Source organism: Eumetopias jubatus, unplaced genomic scaffold, assembly GCF_037043125.1.
Source record: "Eumetopias jubatus isolate StellerSeaLion01/CBP00866 unplaced genomic scaffold, mEumJub1_p1.0 scaffold_16, whole genome shotgun sequence".
NCBI lineage: Eukaryota > Metazoa > Chordata > Mammalia > Carnivora > Otariidae > Eumetopias > Eumetopias jubatus.
In genome coordinates, this window is record NW_028274822.1 from 36567473 (window position 1) to 36588989 (window position 21517).

The 21517-nt window shown below is 43.0% G+C and overlaps 1 protein-coding gene across 7 annotated transcripts in view; it reads right to left on the reverse strand.

The window, feature by feature from the left end:
• The window catches only part of FHOD3 (formin homology 2 domain containing 3), a 453128-nt gene that overhangs the window by 111538 nt on the left and 320073 nt on the right, over positions 1–21517 (reverse strand). For 3 of the 7 annotated variants that reach the window (XM_088019284.1, XM_088019281.1, XM_088019282.1), the window contains 4 exons: positions 9662–9754; positions 6821–7168; positions 6336–6410; positions 1156–1263 (listed from right to left, as the gene is read on the reverse strand). In XM_088019284.1, the coding sequence (XP_087875410.1) occupies positions 1156–1263; positions 6336–6410; positions 6821–7168; positions 9662–9754 (624 nt within the window). The remainder of the gene's footprint in view (positions 1–1155; positions 1264–6335; positions 6411–6820; positions 7169–9661; positions 9755–21517) is intronic. The other 4 variants (XM_028098361.1, XM_028098360.1, XM_028098359.1 and 1 more) reach the window with 3 other exon arrangements.

The window sequence follows — 21517 nt, forward strand, 5'->3', positions numbered from 1 at the left end:
GCCAAAACCTAACTATGCCCAGCCCAGAGCCATGCTGGGCTGTGGAACCTGAGATTTTGACAACATGGAGCTTATATGCCCCTTGGAGATTAATGTGATGGGTGGTGAGATAAAGCTTATTGGACAGCCCCCCTTCCTGGGGCTGTAAGGTCTTGCCTGCTCTCCATCTCAGCCAAACCTCGAATCACCAGCCACGCTCGACAAAACACACTTCAGAATATGCAGAAGATGATCAAAGTATGGAATACAGGTTGAGTTTGTTTTACATTCGTGATTTGAGGCAAATTATCTCTGTGAATTGCTCCGGTCTAGATTTCTGATAGCTCATGAGCCGCTGGATGTTCTATCTTATGACATATTGTCACTTCGCACTGGACCCACATGGTGGGGTTCACACAGTGCTTTCATGGGTACCTTTTCATTGGCTCATCAAAACCACCCTCTAAGGTAAGAGTTGGCATAAGTGGTATTTCACCTTCAGGGATTAAATAACTTCCCAGTGATTATGTTGGAAACCTGGCCAGTCTTCTCTAACTCAGCACTCTTGCCATATAAGGGTAACTGTTTTTAATTGTTCTAAAATTACAGGTCTTACCTTTTCCTTGTAAACACATCCTTGTGCAATCACTGGTTTCCAGAAGTAATAATTAGTTAATTTCTAGTGGTCTAATACTCTTGCCAAGTTACATTCCTTCCATGGACCCGTGCAATTCTTTTCTCTTCTGGTAGGTCCTGGATTAATTACATTAGGGTATTGACCTTAATGGGCCCGCTACCCCCTGATTTATATGGAATTAATCATTCAAAGGCAAAAACTGATGTTTATAGGACAAAATGCAGACCTTACACAAAATCTAGACTGGTTTTTCATAGGTCAATCAAAGCATTCACATTTATGTATTTGGGAAAAATTTTTATACTTTCTATGGAAAGTTTATAAGGAGATGAGACAATAATAACAAATATTACCTCTAATATAATATTTACTTTGGAGATAGTATCAAAGAGAAGATATTCATGCGTCTGGACTACATAATGTAAAGGAAAATACCTCAGATTATGCTTTTTATTTATACTTTTCCTTTAGTCACTCTTAAACTGATTTCCTTCCCTGGAGGACAGTGAAGCGCTCAGCATGCTTCTTATAAAACCCACCTTTCCAGCCTGGCTTCCTCTGGGGGTGAGAGAGATGGCGTGGGGGTGGCGGGCACAGCAGATCCAGAAGGTCTTGAGTGATGAGAGGTGTTGCCAAGGCTGCTGTATCTAAACAGTGCAGAAGTTTAAGGTGGGGAAGAGGGTGGAAGGACAGAGAGATGAGTACAAGTCAGTAAATGAATAACATTTAGCAAACTATCGTAATTTTTGCAAGAAAATCAGGCTTGGAAATGCTAATACCGCTAGTGATTATCCTAACTTAAAGAGATTTACTAACTGCTTTGTTTTGATTACTTCTCATTTAGAGAGGTTTCTCAAGGCCAACACTGTTAGGCAGCAGGATTTATGACAAAGGGTTGAAGTAAAACCCTATTTCCTTGTTAAATGTATGTTAAAATTCTTTGCTAACAAAAAGTCCAAATTACTTTCATTTGAAAATATGAAGATTCTTCATGCCTCTCATGGTGCTACAGCTAATGTTAAATCCATCAGAGATCTGTAGAAAATACCAAATGATAAGCTAAACAAATGTCTTTTTAAAAAATTCTGCTTTAGGTATTTCCAAATCAATGCCATTCATTAAATGTCATCTTGTCACGTGCCCGATGACCAAGGAGAAAATGTCCTCAGAATTTCTGGACTGATCTGCTGACCAGAGGTACATGTATTCACGTTTTCAACCAGTATTTCTTTTGAACCAAGAGTACAGTCACTGGGTCTAAATGATCCTTTATCATTTCCCAGTCATCTGTCACAAGTTTCAGGATTTGTAAAGTTCTAGAGCTTTCTTTCTGTTTTTCCAAATAGCTGTCCTTTAGCAGTTTGCATTTAGCTAGTATCGCTCAGTGTTTTCCCAGAAAACAAATAATCCCCTGAAGCCCTCGTGGCGGAGGAAGGAGAGTTGCGGAGCAGACACTCATGATTAGTTACAATGAGATTCAAAGAGCTCTGCCTCTCAACCAACTCAGCCACAAGGCAGGGCTGACTCCTTTCCCTAAACTGGTTGGGGATTCTGTATTTGGGTGTGTGGGATCCCATGGGTCACTATGATATAAGGGCTCAAGGACCTTCCTGCACACAGTGAATCCAGTCCAAGCTCCCATCAACAGAAATCAGCATGGGAACCATTCTGGGAAGCAAGTTAACATCAAATGTGAGTATCTTTTCACAGAAGTAAGCCTACTTTTAGGAAGCTAACATAACCTTATGGTTACTTACATACTGAAAATGTCATGCATGGTGATAGTCACTGGAACATTATTAAGATCATAGTGGAAAAGCTGGAAATTACCCAAGTAGGTAACGACGCAAGAATGGCTGAAAAGTGTAATCTATTATTTATCAATGGAATATTATAAAACCATTAAAAATGACTGCTAATTCTGTACATGATAGTAGGGAACATGTTTATATACAGGCTGAAGTAAAACATCAAAAAATAATATTCATACCAAGTTAGATTACAACTGTATAAAAATATTCTCAAAGATCAAAAGCTATGTATAGAAAAAAATTAAAAACTGGACATCTATTTTAAAAAGTGCAATATAGATATATTTTCCATCTGACTTAATAAATTACATTATTATAATGGTAAATAAAATATTTATATTACCCCAAATCTATCCTGTGCTGCTAAGTCTGGTCTGCTTAGCTATCGTTCTTCTTGTGTATTTGGTATCACATGTCAGGACTGTGCTTAGTACTCAGGCATGCCACCAGGCAGATGAAGACTCAGATCACACACTCTTACTCTACTGTCCTCCTCAGTTAACGCATCACCTTCATGGGACTTGGTTTCTGGGCATTCCTTTTCTTTTCTCTTTAACAACCCAATGTGCTTTGTGTCTAACAGGTTCACTGCTTCTCCATATGAGGGTTGGTTTGACTTTTTGAGAATGCTCCCAAACCACAGGGCATGGAGAGGGCAGAAAAGCAAAGGGTGAAAAGAACATACAAAAAAAGGAGGCAGCAGAGAAAGGAGAAAAAAGCTTAGGAGAGGAGGGAGAGAAGCAGGCAGAGAGCGCTGTGATGTGGGCAGGGAAGCAGGCTGCCATCAGGAGCTCTGAGTCCTAAGGGAGCTGAGGCCCCTGTGCTCAGGCTTCAGCCCTGCATCCCCCAGCCGCCTGGACACTCAGCTTGTTACTCCACACAAGCATCTGAAACAATCCCCTTCCCACCAAAAGTGGACATCTTGGAGAATGTTTTAATAACAGGATTACTTTATTAAAATTGAGTTTAAATGACCTGATAGAAATAAAAACAAGCATAATGCATATTCTCCCCTGCTTTGGTTTTTCTAATGGCCAAGCAATTAATTCAAAAACCTCACAGTCCATTCAGTTTTGCTTCTCAATTTCAGCCCAATGAACTGGTTCCTATGACTCACTCAATTCACTGTACGTTTTTCCTTTGGTGCTTTACACGGACTAACTGGTTGGTATCTACTAGAACCGGCTCAATGGCAGTCAACCACTGAGCTGTACAGACTCCATGAAAACCACAGTGAGTGAACATCAGAAAATTAATAGGTACAAACAATATTTATACAGCATTCAAATTCCTGCCAGACAAAAGATAAAAAATTGTTAAATTTAGGGCAATCTTCATGCACAAGCATGAAGCAGTTTCTCTTATGTGTATATTCATTACAGCGATTTATGTGTTTCTATTACTCCCATCCCCCAAGACTATAAGCAGTGGCGATGACCAAGTGGGAAGGACCTGGGCCCAGGAAAGCCCCATCAGAGGCCGTGAGACCATCAGCAGAAAGTCCAGAATCACCCTCATGGGCTACCACCACCCTGCTGGGGAAGATGAGGTTGCCAAGTTATTTTTATTCCAGGCAAATGTACAGCTCTTAACTTGCACATAGATACTGTTCTTGGAGGACCTAAGAGCCGTGTTGGAGGCGCTCCATAAAAATCACGGGAGAGATCCAGCAAGCCCACAGTTTGAGACCTACGAGAGACTCCTAGAGAACCTGCAGTTTGAAGGTGCTCAAAGTGGAGTCCACACACTCCTGCAGGCAAACCAAGCCAACCTAGAAACAAGAGGAAATGAGTTCCGTATCTGCTCTCTTCTTAAAATGGGTCTGCCTGTGGCCACTCCTAAGGTCTCCAAGTTCTCCTCTCCTGCCTCCCCTTCCAGGATGGCCTTCCACTTTGAGGGAAAGAAAGCAACATCCTCACCCAGGCCAAATCAGCGTGGGGCAGTGCTTTGAGCGGCAAAACCTCCAGGGTGCCAGGCAAAGGAACAGCGTGCACAAGCCTCATTCTTGAGGGAATCCCCTTAAGAAATACTGAGTAAGGAGAAGGCACCACTTTATCCAGGACTAAACTCAGAGCGAGGCCTCACGCATTCCCCCTATCTACCTGCCCACCTACCTGGGAATTGTGTTTAAATGACATTATGGTAATAAAACAAGCATAATTCGTTTTTCCCTCTGTTGGTTTTTTGAAATAGCTGAGCAATTAGTCCAAATACCTCACAGTCTGTCCAGTTTTGCTTCTCAATTCTAGAAGTGAGGTGGTTGTCACAGGGATATGCGCATATTTGAACTGAAACGTGAAGTCAGCCTTTCTGACAGAAACTCAGTCTCATTCGTCTGAGAACAGGCTTTGCCAATCAGGCATACACAAGTGTTTCCCAGAATTTAATCATTTAAATCTGAAACCCCAAGGTTTTGACAAAAAGGAATTTAAAGCACATATACAATAGACAAATTACATCTTTTACAACTGTTTAAACTCCTAACAAAAAACTTGAGACAGGCTATTTAAAACTGAGGGAAGTATGGGGCGCCTGGGTGGCCCAGTTGGTTAAGCCTCTGACTCTTGGTTTTGGCTCAGGTCATGATCTCATGGGTCATGGGATCGAGCCCCAGGTAGGGCTCCACACTCAAGGAGGAGTCTGCTTGAGATTCTCTCCCTCTGCTCCTCCCCAACCATGTGCACACGCGCGCGCTCTCTCTGTCTCTAAATAAATAAATCTTTTTTTTATAAAGTATTCTTTTTTTTTTTTAAAGATTTTATTTATTTATTCATGAGAGACAGAGAGAGAGAGGCAAAGGGAGAAGCAGGCTCCCAAGGAGCAGGGAGCCTGATGCGGGACTCGATCCCAGGACTCTGGGATCATGACCTGAGCCAAAGGCAGATGCTCAACCATCTGAGCTACCCAGGTGCCCTAAATTAATAAATCTTTAATAAAAAAAAACTTTGAGGGAAGTGTCAAAATATTCTTAGGTCATATGAAAGGCTGATGGTCACAGTTCTAGATTAATTCTCCTATTTATTAGATGAAGTATCTGACGCCCATTGCAACTGGTCCTATTTGTGGTGTGAAAGAGTGGTTCTTCAGGTCTGGATCCCATTCGCCTTCATTCAAAACAAGGTGTAACTTCTTGCTGGGCACCCAGGCTGAGGGTCCCCCAAATACAGGCTCTGGCAGAAACATTTTGTTGACAAGGACTTGCCCAAAGAACCCGTCACAGGGAGCGGCCAGGGTTCAGGTATTTGGAGTTGCTGTGTAGATGACCCCAGGAAGGAGAGAGACAGACTGCCTAAAAGAGAGGCCTGTACAACCTACAAGTTAGGATCAGAACCTGGAGCAGGATGCTTGGGTTAGAAACCACTCCCCATTTCCATGGCTCTCTGTGCCTTAGTTTCCTCCTTGTAAATAAGGGCTAGTAACAGAACCTACCTCTTAGGATTAAGTAATACTTTAAGATGCTAATTTCATGGGAAGTATAGGGAAGTAATAATCAATGATTATTACTCTAAGATAGGAGAAGCCATCGGTATTATCAATCACTGATTTGGGACAATTGGTTTTTCAAAATATTTAAACCCTCCGTCCCCCTTTCCCCACCCTGCAGAGAACTCCTAAGCCAGGCAACAGTGAAGGGCAGGCACACAGGCACGCGACAAGCCCTGCTAAAATTTCCTTGCGCCGTTCTGATTTGCACACCCCCCTCCCTCTGCTCCTCTCTCCAATTTTTGCAAGAATTATCGCAGCGCTCATGCTTAAGTCACGTAATTGCACCAATGCCTGTGAAGGGATTCAAATTGCAATTGCTTGCCATCTCATGGGGAGCCATGAGCAATCTTTGAAAGAAAAACGCACACATTAGAATAGAAAGAGGAAGTAATAGAAGAGGGAGAGAAAATAAAGACACCCACCTATTAGAAGAGAAAGACCGGAAGTTGTAAGGTTCACAGGCAGAATACGTGCCCAAATGGAGAGAATCAGAGGGACTGTTAAAGGAAGGAAAATCCCACTCAAAACACTGCACGGAAAGAGGGCAGAACACTTCGCTACATTCTGCAGGTCAAACAAGACCCACACAGGTAGGTGCAAAATGTATAGATTTTGTCAGACCATGCATATTTTTTAAAAACCATATGCTTAAAAGTCCACTTTTAGTAATTGTATTATTGCAGAAGAGCTCTTTGATTCAAACGGATGACAATTTTCTTCTGCCTCTTGCCTAAACACTGGTAGTTAGTTAGTTAGTGGTTAGGGAGTTAGTTTATGCCACAACTGCCCTCAGCTTGGACTGGAATCCACACGAACACAGCCGAAGGCAAGCCAGAAGGTATGGTCAACATGCTGTGTCTCCTTCCCTGGATGAAGTTCACACAGGCCTCCAGGAGGCTAGATCTACCTGCTTTCCTTCAGGGACTCAGCCTCCTTTTCCTTGGCGGACAAGGGCGAATCCTCGAAGTCATAGGAGAAGAGGTGGAAAGGGCTGTGGGGCACATAGGGCAGCTTCTCTATGGTCGGTGATGCCTTCGGGGGGCCGGGTGCAGTGGAGGAAGGCCGGGAGGCCGAGACAGGGGTCAAGGGCGGTGACAGAAGGGCAGCCCCGGAGGACCCGCTGTGCAAGGGACTCCCCACCGCAGTGCTGGCCGGAAGCCACTTTCCCTGCGAGGTGGCACTGGAGAGGGCTGAGCTCTCGGGAGCAGCATCCTTGCTGGCGGGACTCTGCTCCGAGGCAGGTCTGGCCTCTCTGCTGACCCAGCCGGGAGGACGGGAAGTGAGGGAAGGAGAGGGAAGCAAAGGTTAGGAAAGCAAACAGGGCACAGAAATCCCACTACTGTTAGGGTCACCTAACTCCAGAATCAGCTGTTGCTTGAACCGCAGCATGGAAGCCCACCACCAGAAGCTTTTGTTCTCCCAACAATCCCGGCGCCTGGGCTTGTCAATCTGGGAGGCAAGACTTGTCGAGAGAACGCAACGACACATTCCTGCAAATCAGTCTGGCCTCTGGGCCTTCAGACGCTTTTGGGTGGGGATTTAATGGAGCCCCTAAGGCTCTTCCTCAACAGCTCCCCAGTCTCCCCAGTTTCTCCCCACTGATTGTACCGGCACCTGAATTTCCACGATTTGAACTTCATTTCTTTCTCTTGGTCAAATCGAGGTTCTGCCCTCCTCCTAAAAAGCCCAGCCTGGAGGAAGAAGGATTCCCCAAGCCTCGGCCTTTAGGTCCCTGCTTTCAGGTGCTTCCTCAAAAGGAGGAATGGAAAAGGACAAAGGAGAGGGGATGCCAGCAAGGAATGCAAACAGCCAGAAAAGAGGGACTGGCACATGCAAGTCAAATTTGGCCCACTTCACACTTTCTCCACCACCCACCTCTACGACGAAGCCTTAGACATCTGGACTCCTTCAGGCAGCCCAATTCTGCCACAGCTGTAAAACTTTTCCATTTTCACAGGACTGGATTTGGACCACTGAGCTCTTTGGACGTACACTCTTATAACCAGAGAACCTCTGTTAAGCTCTGCATTTTTCAAAACCACGGTCCTTCTCCCGGAGCACTTGACTCCCAGCCATGCCCATTCGGGAAAGGGACATGATCTGTTTTCTTTTCTACCTCAAATTCGGAGCTCCCTCTGTATAGAGGGGCAGGGACATAGCAGTTCCCCTGGCTGGATGAGGGGATGGCAGTTAAATATGCCCCGGTGTTACATATGCACCACTTTATTTCCTAAAACCTGAAAGCCTAACTATATTTTGAACAAGGATGCCTCCAGCATCAGATCATATAGAAAAAAGACCTTACAGAACAATAAACCACCATTTACCCGTGGAAATAACAACCCTATGTAAAGACAGCACAACATCAAGAGGGATGCTTTGAAGGTTGCCCTTTCTAGCCAGATTCTTCCTTCTGGTCGGAGGTGCTGTATCATGAGAGTAGCCGAGGGCGATGGGCTTGTGTGGGTGGGACAGACCACGCACATGTAAGCACATACAGAGCCAGACCAGTGTATTCACTGAGGGTCTACAGGATCTCTGGTGGCTGATATTCAACCTAAGGTGGGACTATCAACCAAACTTCCTCCCTCCCCAGAGCACTGCTGGGTATCATTACCCCCAGGCATGGCAGCTCCCCATTGGTGAGGGGCTGTGGCTAATGACAATCTTTCTCCCCCCTCATTCTGACATGGGTAGCTCACTTTTTGTGACCAGGTCATTCTTTTCCTCCCTCCACACTCCCACCCTGCTGGCTTCTTCCCAGACATTTCCAAAGCGGGGAAACAATCACTAGTTTGTCGGATCAGAGAGGATTCCACGGCCCCTGGGAATGGCGGGTGTCTCAGCACGTCAAACGACCCCTTTTTTGTGCACTGGTGGCCTAGAGAAAGAGGCCAAGCAGCAAGGAATCCCACTGATTTTGAAGTTTGTAAGAAAGATGTTTCGTCCTAATTTATCCAAGATCTCTTTTGTTTTGCTTATTTGTGGAAAACCAGTAAAAATATTCAATTTGCAGTGTAGTGTTAGAAGATGAAATTACTGGTGATCAACTTTTATCTTTTATAAACACATCGTTTGGGGAAAATACCTACAAAATTAAAAAAATATCTGCAAGGTTTCTGTATCTATTAACGCTGCCTGAAGATAGAAAGAATGCATACTTGAAAAGTATTAGCAGAGGACAGTAAACTCCTTCAAAAGGCTGTAGAATCATGGTACTTATTCTCAGGGTGAAAATAGATAATGGGAAAATTTTCTGGGCTGCATGGGGTGAAAAGTACTCCTGTCCATTTGGATAAAAAACCAACCTGCATCATTAACATAGTTGTTACCCACACACTTTAGCAACTGTTACATTGGTAAAATTAGTAGGAAGAAGGGGACACATGGAATTATCCTTCCTACAACGCTGAAAGGGTTACTAACATTTTCCGAGCAGACATGAACATCTTTCTAGTCAGCGTCAACCTAAGCCAAAGCACTAATGAGGGAGGGAACAGCAGGGAGAAAACCAGTTATGCGATTTTTTTCCATAAAGCAAGGTCAGGAAGGGACAGTGCGGTTCTCTGATGAACACGTGCTCAGCTGTTTCTACAAAACTAGTCACTCTGTGGCCCTGTGTTCAGGGTAAAGACTGCCAGTGGAAGCCAAGTGAGGAAGGGAGATCTCTGAAAGGTGGCTGCAAACCATCTGTTAGGAAGGAACCTCAGGCTGTTAGTGGGAGCCTGGGAGGGTCCAGGCTCAGTACCTGTCCTTGCCCTGACAGGGGGCATCGTCCTCTCTCTCTTCCTCTGAATCGGGCTCCATGACTGGCCATTCCTCTTCCTCCTTCTCCTCTTCCCTGAGACAAGGCGAGGAAAAGAGAAATGCGCAGACACGAGATGGGAAAGTGAGATAAGCATGACAAACAGGAAGATGAAGCTTTAAAAACCAAAACAAAACACAACACTCCAGCTGGCTGAAATGGAAAGAACACACTTGGTCCATTAGGCGAGAGGAGACGGTTCTGAGATGAGGACAATGAAACGTGGGTAGAGATACAATAAGCTGGCACAGGCCAAGTTTCTCTGTCAGGTGGGCCAGATGCCCCTGCCCTGCACCCCTCCCGCACCAGGCAGTTCAGAGCAGCTTCTGGCCGAGGGCAGGCCCCTGCCGCACTCTGCCTCCTCCACATGGAGTCACGCGGTGAGTGTTCTTGGCGACATCCCGCTCCTGTAGAGAGCACAGAGTCCTCACTTCCCCGCACCCCTCTGGCTTAGAGACCACCGGGGGTCAGGCCAATCTGGCACTTACCTCCATGGGGGACACGGTTTTTACCGTCTACTCCCTTGCCCCCAGGGAACGTGGTGCAGGGGGCTGATCCGCTCCCACTTCGAGCATGGACACATGGTCCTGAGTGGAGTCAGCAGTGTCACCCCTGGGACTTCTCTGGGTGCCTTCCGGGATGAGTAACCGTAAGGGCACCCGAACTGTGGAGCTACAAGTGGAGGAAGGCTGCCTGTCACTAAAGGCCAACCCAAGAAAAGCAGAGTTGGTGGCAGGCCGGGAGGGGGGGGGGTGCGGTTGCAGGTAGCCATCCCATGACAATTTCAACACCTGGATCCAGTACTTTTGAAGCTCTACCCTAGCCTTTCACTAATGGAAGATAATAAATTCTCACTTGTGCTTAAGACAGTTTAACTTGGCTTTTGTCCTTGCAGCGACATGAGTACAGACTTTGATAACCAAATCATTACCCTCCTTTGGGCTCTGAGCCCTGTCAACACCTGACTCATATCACGCTCCACACGGAATACCTACCCCAGGCCCTCTGGACTTCTCCTTCCTTTGTGTTCTTGAACTCCAGTGACCTTCACCTTTTTTCACTTCGGCCCCTCATACTCTGGACCTCACCATCAGACAGGACCAGTCCACTTTAGAAAACTTACATCCAAATTTCCTACCCCACCCCCGACCACAAACCCCCACTCAGCCCCATCTCTCATTCCTCTCCTCCCACTGGAGCTCAACTGCTCTATCAACGTGGCCATCTCCTTCTTGCCGTCAGTCCTCACCAATCTACCTTTCCCCACCTCAGGCATCATTTTGCCAAGATCCTTAACTCTTTTGCCCCCACTGTCCTTCACTCGTGTTTTCTCTTTCTACTGAAGTATGAGGTACATTCAGAATAGTATGCAAATCATGGACGTTTCACAAAATAATCACATCCTTATAACCAGTAGTCCCTTAATGCTCCCTTCCAATTGCTTCCCTTCCCTACCTCACTTCAAAGAGCAGAGATTAGCCTGGCTGGTTTTTCTTCTGTCTAGAAGGAACAATGTCCAGCTTCTTTTGTTCAACAGCACGTTTGGGAGATTCATTGACGTTGTTATGTGCCACGGAAGAGGATTCATTCTCATTGTTATATAATACTCCCTTGTATGAACAGACCACAATTTAGTTAGCCATTCTACTGTTGATGATAACCAGGCACTTTTCAGTTTGGGGTTATTTTGAATAGGGCTATTATAAGCACTGTAGTATATGTCTTTCATTCAATGTATATATTACTATGCAGTATGTATCTAGGAATGGCATTTCTGTACTCATGTCGCTTGGGTTCATCTTTATTAGAGACTGTTAAACAGTGTTCTTAAAATGTACATTCCTGTAAGTAATATATGAGCATCCTGGCTATCCTACATCCTTGCCAAGATTTGGCATTTTTTTGTCTATTTCATTTTAGTCCATCTAATCTGTTTGTATTAACATTTCACTGTGGTTTTAGTTTGCTTTCCCTGATGACTAGTGAAGCTGGGCACTTTTGTCATACTTTTAGGTTGTCCTCCATTTAGATACCCTCTTTTTGAAGTATAAGTACTTTGCCCATTATTCAAAACCTAGGTTGTATTTTTCTTTTTGATTTGTAGGAGTTCTTTATATAATTTGGGTACAAGTCTTTTGTCATACTTAATGTGTTGCAAGAATCTTTTCCCTGTGGGTTGCCTTTGGATTCACTTCATGGTGTCTTTTAATAAACAAAAGTTCTTAATCTTAATGAAGTCCTATTTGCCCTTTTCTTTGATAGTTAGTGCCCTTTGCATCTTGTTTTAAAATTTTTTGCCTACACCAAGGTCTTAAAGGTATTCTCTGTGTATCCCTCTAAACACTTATTACCTTTCATGTTTCTATTTGCAATTCACCCAGAATTGATTTTTGTACATCACGTGAGGTGTTAGACATATTGTTCCTCAATATGGATATAAACTGGCCCAGAATCATTTAGTAAAAAGGTCATTCTTTTCCCCCACATCAGTATCATCATTATCATAAATCAGGTAAATATCTGTGGGTTTTGGGACTTTTTCTTACCAAAGGTGAATTTTTCTGTGTGTGACTACCTTGCTATCTTACTTACTATAGTTTTATGAGAGATCTTGACATTGGTAGTGTTAAGTCCTTAGCCCTTTGCATTTCTATGAGAATTTTGAATCAGCCTATTAAGTTCCATAAAAACTCTGCTGGACTACTGTTTGGGATTACACTAAATTTATATACAAATTTGCAGAACTGACATCTACATATTGAGTCTTTCACACCATGGTCTGGTATAGTCTCTATTTAGATCTACTCTTATTCCATCCTTCTTTAATATCTCCTAATAGTCTGGTAATTTTTCAGAAGAGATCCTACATACCTATTGTTAAATTTATTTCTGGTATAATTTTGATGCTACGTTACATTTATCAATTTCTAAACTTCATTTTCTATTTGATGGTATAATTTTTTAAAAATCTACCTTGTATCTAGCAACTTTTCCAAATGTATTGACTGTAATACTTCTTATATAGATTCTTTTAGACTTCCTATGTAGACAATCATATCATCCGTAAGTAATGACAGTTGTGCGTATCGCTGTCAAATTCTCATGCCTTTCTTGCCTTATTACCCTGGCTATGAACTCCAATACTACATTAAATTGAAGTGAGGAATTTAAGTATTCCTTTATTTTTTCCAAATATCAGGGAAATGTATGAGATTGCCATAGTTTTGTGTGGGTATTCTTTATCAAAGTTGCCTTATTTGCCAAGAATTTTTTATCATAAAAGAATGTCAAATTCTGTCAGATGTTTTTTTTTCACATAAAAAGATAATCCTGTAATTTTCCCCTTTTTCTATTAGCAATGAATTACAAAGACTGCTTTTTTAAAATATTAAACCAACCTTGTATACCAGGAATAAACCCTTCGTTGTTGTATTATTCTTTTTATATACAGCTGGGTTCTATTTGTTGATATCATGACTTTTTTTTTTTTTACATACATCTTCTGCAAAAATTGATCTGCAGTTCCTCTTTCTTATAATGTATGTGTCAGGTTCCGGAGTCAAAGGTATGCAAGCCTCATAAAGAATTAGGGAGAGCAGCGAGGGTGACAACTGTGGGACTAAGGAAGAAGGGATGGGATCCAAAAAAGATGAAAGCAGACTTGGCTGAACTTGGTGACTGATTAGATGTGGCAGAAAAAGGGGAGAGAAGCATTGGCAAAACCCAATGATTACATGCCCCGTACCTGGACTGAAGGGCACCTCCATCAAACAAGCAGGCCAGCATTCCTCCTGTAATGCCACCAGATGCAAAGCCACACACCTCGTCTGTCCTGAGCCTGGTATAGCTTTCACTCACACATCACCCCCTATCAGCCTTAATCTTCTTTTCTTGCACCTGCTCCAACAGCAGCTCAGATAAAAACTGTTCCCTCTACCTTCAGCCTGATGCCCCCTTCACTCAGCGTGAGTGGGAATGTGCAGATGCTATTACTTCTAGTCTACCAAGAATGCCCTCTACCCTGACAACTAATAGGACTCTCTTCTTTAAAAGAGAACACTGAGTCGCTCCCTCCAAAATGTCTTGATTTTACTTGCTCCCCCAGGAGGTAAAGTCATCAGAAGCCAAATGTGCTAGAGTTAGAGACGCTCAGAGCCAGGCTGCCGGGGTGGTACTCCAGCTACATCACTTACTGTTATGTGACTTTGGGTCCCACGTTCCTCACCCCTACATGGGACGATAACAGTACCTACACCTTGTAGGAGGGTTGAATTCATATGTAAAAGCACTTTTTTTTTCTTTTTTTTTTTTTTTTTTTTTTTTGGTAAGAGCACTTTGAAAAGGCTTGGCATGGGGCAGACAAATCAGTTTGTTTTAGCTCTCGGCCATCATCAACAACATCACCATGCCTTTTTGGGCCCCTCTCAGGAAATCTCTAACATCTCCCACCAATGGACACTCAGAACTCTGCTTGATGCCCTAAAAAAGAGGACACAGTACTCTGCAAAGCATTCTACACCACTGACAGACAGCAACACTTTTCCATTTTTAACTTCTGCTTGTGTAAACTCTTTTTGATCCCTCTCTCTTCTGCATAGTTGCCCCACAGATGTCTGAAGATCACTCTCCTGACCCACATTCCAAACTGTATCCTCTTTGTGCTTAACACCTGCTGATCCTGCACCAAACTGTCACATGACTTGTGCGTGCCTAGCTTTACTATCATGAGTGGTGGGACAGGACCAACGGCAGGCAGCACAATGACCTACTTGGAGGGCCCACTTCCAGGGAGCCCTACGGTCAAGGCACTGACCTTGCCCTATAATCGAAATGGATGGAGAAAGAAATACTCTCTTCATGGTACATAGGATTTTCTTTGCTTGATTTTAGTTTTGGCCCATGATGAATTAGTCAAACAGAATCTTTTGTGTTGATAGTATTTAAGATGAAGAATTAGTTCAGACAATTTTGCTTTTCCCCTAGCTGAATTTTCTTTTAAAGAATAATTTTGTTTACATTTGTGCAGAAAGAATCCTGGGTCTCTGGCCTTTGGCCTTCAAATACCACGAGGAGTGTTTTGTCTTTAACTGATAAGCAGTTGCTCCAGTGTACAGGTCTACTCTGAACTCAACAGGCACTGTCCTTTTTACCACAGGCAATCTCAGACTGGAGGCCACCCTTTCCATATTAGAAAAGAGACCCAGAGACCCACAGTCTGACCAGTTCTGCAGGGTGTAGTTCCCTTCAAAGCCAACTTTACTTCCCAAATTTGGATCTCAGGCTGGTGGCACATTTCTTAGGCTTCAAAAGACAAACAAAAAGGAAAAAGAATGTTGCTGAACCTTTCAAAAGTACAAAAAACCATTTAAAGCAGTGTTAAAGTAGATTCTAAGACCAAAATGCTATGGATGAGGAAAAGTCAAGCAATGAATTCAGAGAAGGCATTCCAGTACATCTAATAGACATAACTCATCTCAAAAATACACAAAGATATATTTGAAAAATAAAAACACAACTATAAAATTGGGCAAAATACATGATCATGGCCAATAAACTTCTATGAAGAGATATTTTAACCTATCAATCAGGAACTATAAATCAAGACCACAGTGAGATACCATCTTATCTCTACTTGGAAAAGTTAATTAGTCTGGTAACACCAAGTCCTGAAGAGAATGTAGATCAACGGACTCACATATTGCTGACAGGAGTGTGCACTGCTATAATAACTTTGGCAAAATAATTGGTGCTATCATGTAAAGTCAAACACCCATATCATGACCCAGCAATGCCACTGCTAGATGCCACTGCTATACCCCAGAGCAGTGGTTCTGAACTAGGGTGATTCACTACCCCCCCGCAAGGGACATTTGTCAGCAGAGATACTTTTAGTTGTCACAGCTAGGGAGGGGGTGCTGTCGTCATCAAGCAGGTAAAGGTCAAGGATGCTGCTAAACATCCTGCAATGTGCAGGACAGTCCTCCACAACAAAGAAGCATCCAGTCCAAAATGTCAGTAGTGCCAAGGTTGAGAAACCCTCCCTAGAGATACTGCAACACTCATGCGCTAAGATAGGAGTCTAAAAATATTCTCAGCAGCACTGTTTGTAATTGCCAAGAAATGGAAACAACCCAAATACTCAGCAGATGCTCACCAACAAGAAAAATGGTAAACAGATTGAGGTATAGTCCAAGTGGTGAAAAATAGCTTCACGTGATGATATGGATGAACATTAGATATGTACTGTGGAGAAAGCAAGTGTAAGAAGGGGCATAAAATAGGATATACTTTCTACAAGCTCAAAAAGGCACAACTGTATAATGGGTTTAGTTATACATAGGTGTCTGATAATACTATAAAACAACAAACCTCTAAAGACAACGATAAATAATATTTGAGAGTGTTGGTTATCCAGGCACAGAGATGGGAAACATGGAAGCAAATGGGTAAGTGGAGGTTAGGGGACACACTCTGGTTTTTTAGCTAGGCCATATTCTCATTGATGTTTTTATATATCAGTAAGTAAATTTTATATAAAAACAAATGAGGAGAGGGCCACACATGGACCAAGAATGACAATACACCATAAACTAAGGATTATGACTGATCCAACACTCTACAACCGGGATTTTTACAATAGGTTTATCTCAGAGCGGTTTTAGGTTCACAGCAAAACTGAGCAGATAATATAGAGATTTACCATAAGTAATGACTGTTTTTTTTTTCAAAAGCAAAAAAGTCTACTTTATCTCTCACTCCCTTTATCCAACAAATATTTATTGAGCATTTATTTTATGCAAGACTCTGGTTCCTACCCTTGGAGTTTACAGGCCCATGGTGGAGCAAGACATTATACAACGAATTGTACCAGGAAGTATTCAGCTGGGGACTGGCCTAAAAGCAAGACTTCCACGAAGTTTTGCTGCTGGAGCAAAACTTGGAAGGCTGAGGAGGAAATGACCAGAGGAGAAGATGGGCATTTGCACATGACATTCCTCTACTCAAACCTGAGGACCAACCCAATTTGCCCAGCTAATACTCTAACTCCCTCTACCATCTCTCCAACTTCATCTCTCACTCTCCCTTCCTAAACCTCCCTCCCCAGTCTTAATGGGTCTATTCATCTATCTGCCCAATGCCGGCATATTTCAGCTACAGCGTCCCCCCCGCAGAAGCCATTCCCCTGCCTGGAGTTATTCCTCCAGCTGTTTCTCCAGTGGACCCAGCCCCCAGGGACATCTAGTAAATACCTGCTGACTGTTGTAGTTCTTTGGCACTGTGGACCTAGCATGATGTTCAGCACGGAGGCACCTGCTAAGGGTGGTCAAGAAACAAGATTGGCAAGAACTGAGATAGGGCCTTAGAGACCTCCCATGTTACAGATAAGAAAGATGAGGTCCAGAGAGGGCAAGATCACACAACCTGCCAGGAAGAACTCTGGTCTCCTGATATCCAGGCTACCGTCCTTTCTACCAGCCAGCCTACCCGATGAAACCAAAGCAAATCTCCAGTGGTTTTACCACTCTGTCATCACTGCACTGTCCTTCTCAGCAACTGTCTCCTGCACTTTGCTTCTCAATCCTCCTCCCACATAGCACAGACAATATGATACACAACACACTAGAATAATGGATGAGGCTGCTTATGGGCCCCAGTTACTCCAGACCCGCCTGGTTGCCTTGAGGAGATCAGCGTCTTGACCTAAGTATGACACTTGATATTGGTATGGCATTTGTGGCAATTAACTAGAAAGCTCTGGCTTCAGGTTTAGATAAAACACATATATTTTACATGCTTCATTTAGTTCTGTAAAATGTGCATGACTTATCAAAATTAGATGAAAAAATATTTCATAAAAATGTTTTGTTAAATTTATGACAGAGAAAGCATCCCCTTGGCTCTGTTTGCATCACCCTGTGTTAACGAATACCTAAACCACTTTGGATTTAGCTTTGCAGTGACTCACACTTTCTGTTAACTTTAAGACTGTTTCTAGGTTACCAAGGACCAAGGTGAGATTTGAAAACTTCCAATTAGGGGTCTTAATCAGTTAAGACATATATCTGACCAAGTGAAGCAGTGATTTCATTCAAAAATAGTTTTATTATCCACCAAATTAAAAAAAAAAAATTCTCTTAAAAGATTTTTGCCAGCCAAGAGAATGAAAAGACATTTAACCGAGCCCAGCTGTTGTTCTGATGTTTCCATGGTGAGAACCCAAATTTAGACAGGAAAGTATTTATTGTCCCCATAGCCTGCAAAGTTTAGAAGGAGTATAAAGCACAGGCCATGGATACCGAATATATCTAAGAAGTGGACTACTGGCCAGAATCTTAACGCATAAGCCATTATCTTGTTATTCTGTTTTAGAAGAAAATACTAATGGATCCAACACATTCTTTCTGAAAACATGGAGTAGTTTAATATAACGGAATTCCAATCTACAGAGTATAAGCAGCAATAGGAAAAGATACATTAGCTAGGTTGCAGCTAATTCAGGTGTAAAGGTAATTCAGGTGTCAAGCAAATCAATCCAATGATAGCTACAGAGAGTAGTGAGGCGTCTCACTACTTTGTGTGTACTTTGATTTTATGTTTAAAAAAAAAAACTTATTCTAAGCCATAGATACTAGTAAATTGTGTTAAGTGTCCCTTAGAGATCTAGGAGAGAAGTGAAACTAAGAAAAGGGAGACTGGAATTCTCTATGATCTTGTGGAAATGGACGGATACCAAGTCCCAGGCTGAGGTTTCAAGATGGTGGCCTCCAGAGGTTAAAAACAGCCCTGCCCTGGGTCTGGCTTGGCTTCCTACTTATCTCACTCATATAATAAAGTGGAACAGGAGGATGGGAGCTTCCAGCTCTGGTGGTCTGTGACAGCTGAAGACACAAAATTGTGTGGGCATCAGACAAGTTCTCCCATTTCCAGAACTTGTGCAACTACTAGTCTAATACATGTTTACTGGTCAAGTTTAATTTTAAATGTTTCATATAATGGCCCCTCTTACACACATTCTGTTTTTCACAAATGGGAAGAGAATTATACTAAAGAGTGAAAAACTTTTAGTTATAAATCAAAGAAACAGGATATGTGTGTCTTTGAGAACCAGATACCAAACGCAACCACCATGAGGAAGCCAACATGTTTCAGAGTTTGTGTGCAGTAATACCTTTCTAACTCATGATTCAGTTTGCTTCTAGAATTCTAATCGCCCTTTCACATGCTTTAGACTTGAACCCACCAGAGTCAACTCTTAATATGGTAATAAAGTACAGATAATTAACAGCTGGAGATAAACCTCAAATCTTATATTTCATCTGGGGTTTTTCTCAACAACCTCATTTTCTATTTTCTACCCCCTCAAGTCATGCCTCCAAATTACCAATAGTAACCACATGGACTTGTGTGGGTAGCATTTGCTTTCTACTTCACTGGCCATCTGCTGGTGAAAATGCCAATGAAGAATGAATTGTATAAAAAGGAGATAATAGGAAGAGAAAAAAGAGCAGCAAAGGGCCAGAATTATCTACAAGGACTATCACCAAAGGAACTGAACACGGGCCACCAGTCCACATGCTGCCATGCAAAGTCACACAGTCCGCATAGTGTCCCGGTTTAGGGCTCAGCCTGGTCCAAGAGGGAGATCCAGCAGTGAGGACTACTGATTCTTTCTCCAGTGTGGGCCTCAAATTCTCCATGGCCCATAGCAACCACCAGCCTAGTGATTCTCCCCCTTGAGATACAGGATTTTAAAATGTTAATGCTCAGGTCCTACCTTTAGAAATTGTATTCTACCATTTTGAGGTGTAGTCTGATCACAGGTTATTTTCAGTGCTCCACAGGGTTGAGAACCACTGCCCGAGTCCAACGTACCAATGTTTTTCAGTAGTTCTGCATCAAGAGCTATCACCCAGCCTCCCAATGTCCACGTTTCCTCACCTCCAATCTGATCCCCACAAGGAAGACAGGCATCTCCTCAGAGGTGCATGGCTAAGGCTTGCATGTCAAATAACCACCAGACCCCATGCTATGGTTTCCAAGGTCCTGCAGGATGTAACCTGCTTGCTGTGCAACCTCATCTCATCTCTGTGGCACCTGTGTCCCCAGTCCATGCTCTACAACCCTGTCTCTTGAGACCCTTATTTGTTACCCGGGGACAACAAGCCCTTTCCTCCCTTGCCACTGAACACGCATTCCTCAGCCCAAGGAGTTCTTCTCATCTTTCAGGATTCAGGCTAACTGCCTGAGGAGACAACTTGGACCACTCCAATCCCACTCTCCTTTTTTTCTAAAGAACCTTTTAAAAATGAGTATGTAATTACAGGAATACATGCTTCCTTCAAAAAAGTATAAGACTACTGATAAAAGTTCCCTTTGATCAGAGATAACCACTGCTATAAATCTGGTGGGTAAATTTCCAGATTAAAAGAAAATTTAAACATATATTATCCTATAATCTTTTTATACAGTAACTGATACAGCAAGAACTGTAGTACTTCTGGTAGGGTACGTTTCTTATAGCTGCTGGTTGCATTCCATAATTTGCCCATTCCATGTTTTCCTTAGCTAGCCATTCCCCAATTCTTTGCTCTTACAAATGATACTATAATGAAGTCCCTGCCCATAGCTTTGTGCCCTTCTGCGAGTTCTCCTCGGGGGTATGTCCGCATATTCCTGTTACCCTCTACCACCCAGCCCTGTTTGCTTCCTTCAAAAGCCCTCTTCCAAAGCTGCACATATTTATTTACTACGCTGTTTATGCACACACCATCTGAGGCTTCCTAAGGGTCATTTTCACCATTGTATCTCAGAATGTGGTAGATACAAGAATATAGGAGCTGGATGAAGAATGAATGAATGAATGAATGAATAGGATTTTGCCTTCCTTCTGCCACACACTCAAAGCAGTCATCCTAACATCAAGGCTCAAAAATGTCAATATTAAGAAGTCCATCAAGGTGAAGTCACTCTGAAATGAGATGCTCAGGACTGGGGGATTTCTCTTCCAGAGGTTTGGTGGCTTGCTCATTGACTTACATACACAAGCTATCATGATGTGGACCCAAGCCCCAGCCATGTTTTTACAAACACAGTGGTACCTCATCTTTGCTTGTTTTTTTTTCCCCATTCCATGATCTAAATTATTTACCTTTCTATTTCAAAGGCAGCTTTACAAAGCTTGATACAGGTAAAAAAATAAAATAAAAAATAAAAAAAAATAAAAAGTTTTTCAGTATCTTCTCAAGTCCAGTAAGTCAGTATTGGTTTCAGCCTGGAGGTCTGCTGCTGACACGGGTCACTACACCCTCTGTTCCCCTCATACTCTGTCCCGTCCAAGACCTCTCCGAGATAGATGCCTGCACGTAGCAGGCTCTGACCGGTCCACTTCCTCAAGGGGGCTCATCTCTAGCCATCTTAATCTCATATTTATAAAACTAGAACCACACAGTTGTGGGGCGGGGGGGTGCAGGAAACAACACCAAACCTCTCAGGAATGAAATTATTTCTCTGGGGGCAATGTGAATACCATAGTTGAATATTCCTAAAGTGTGATGTAAGTGTCTCTGAATTCCTTTCTGAGTTCTTGCGTCTTTGGGAAGCATGCTCTCTCACGATCATCAAAAGGCATTTAGGCTGCAGATACCTGTCCCAGATGTGCCCAGGCTTCCTTGAATTCTCCAGGGCACTCTCGGTGGGCAAGGCTGGCTTCCCTTTTGGCTGGGCTCTGCCTCTGCTCCGAGGAAAGCAGGATCTACCGGGGTGGAGGTAGGCGCTTGCAGTCACTCATTTATTCTAGTT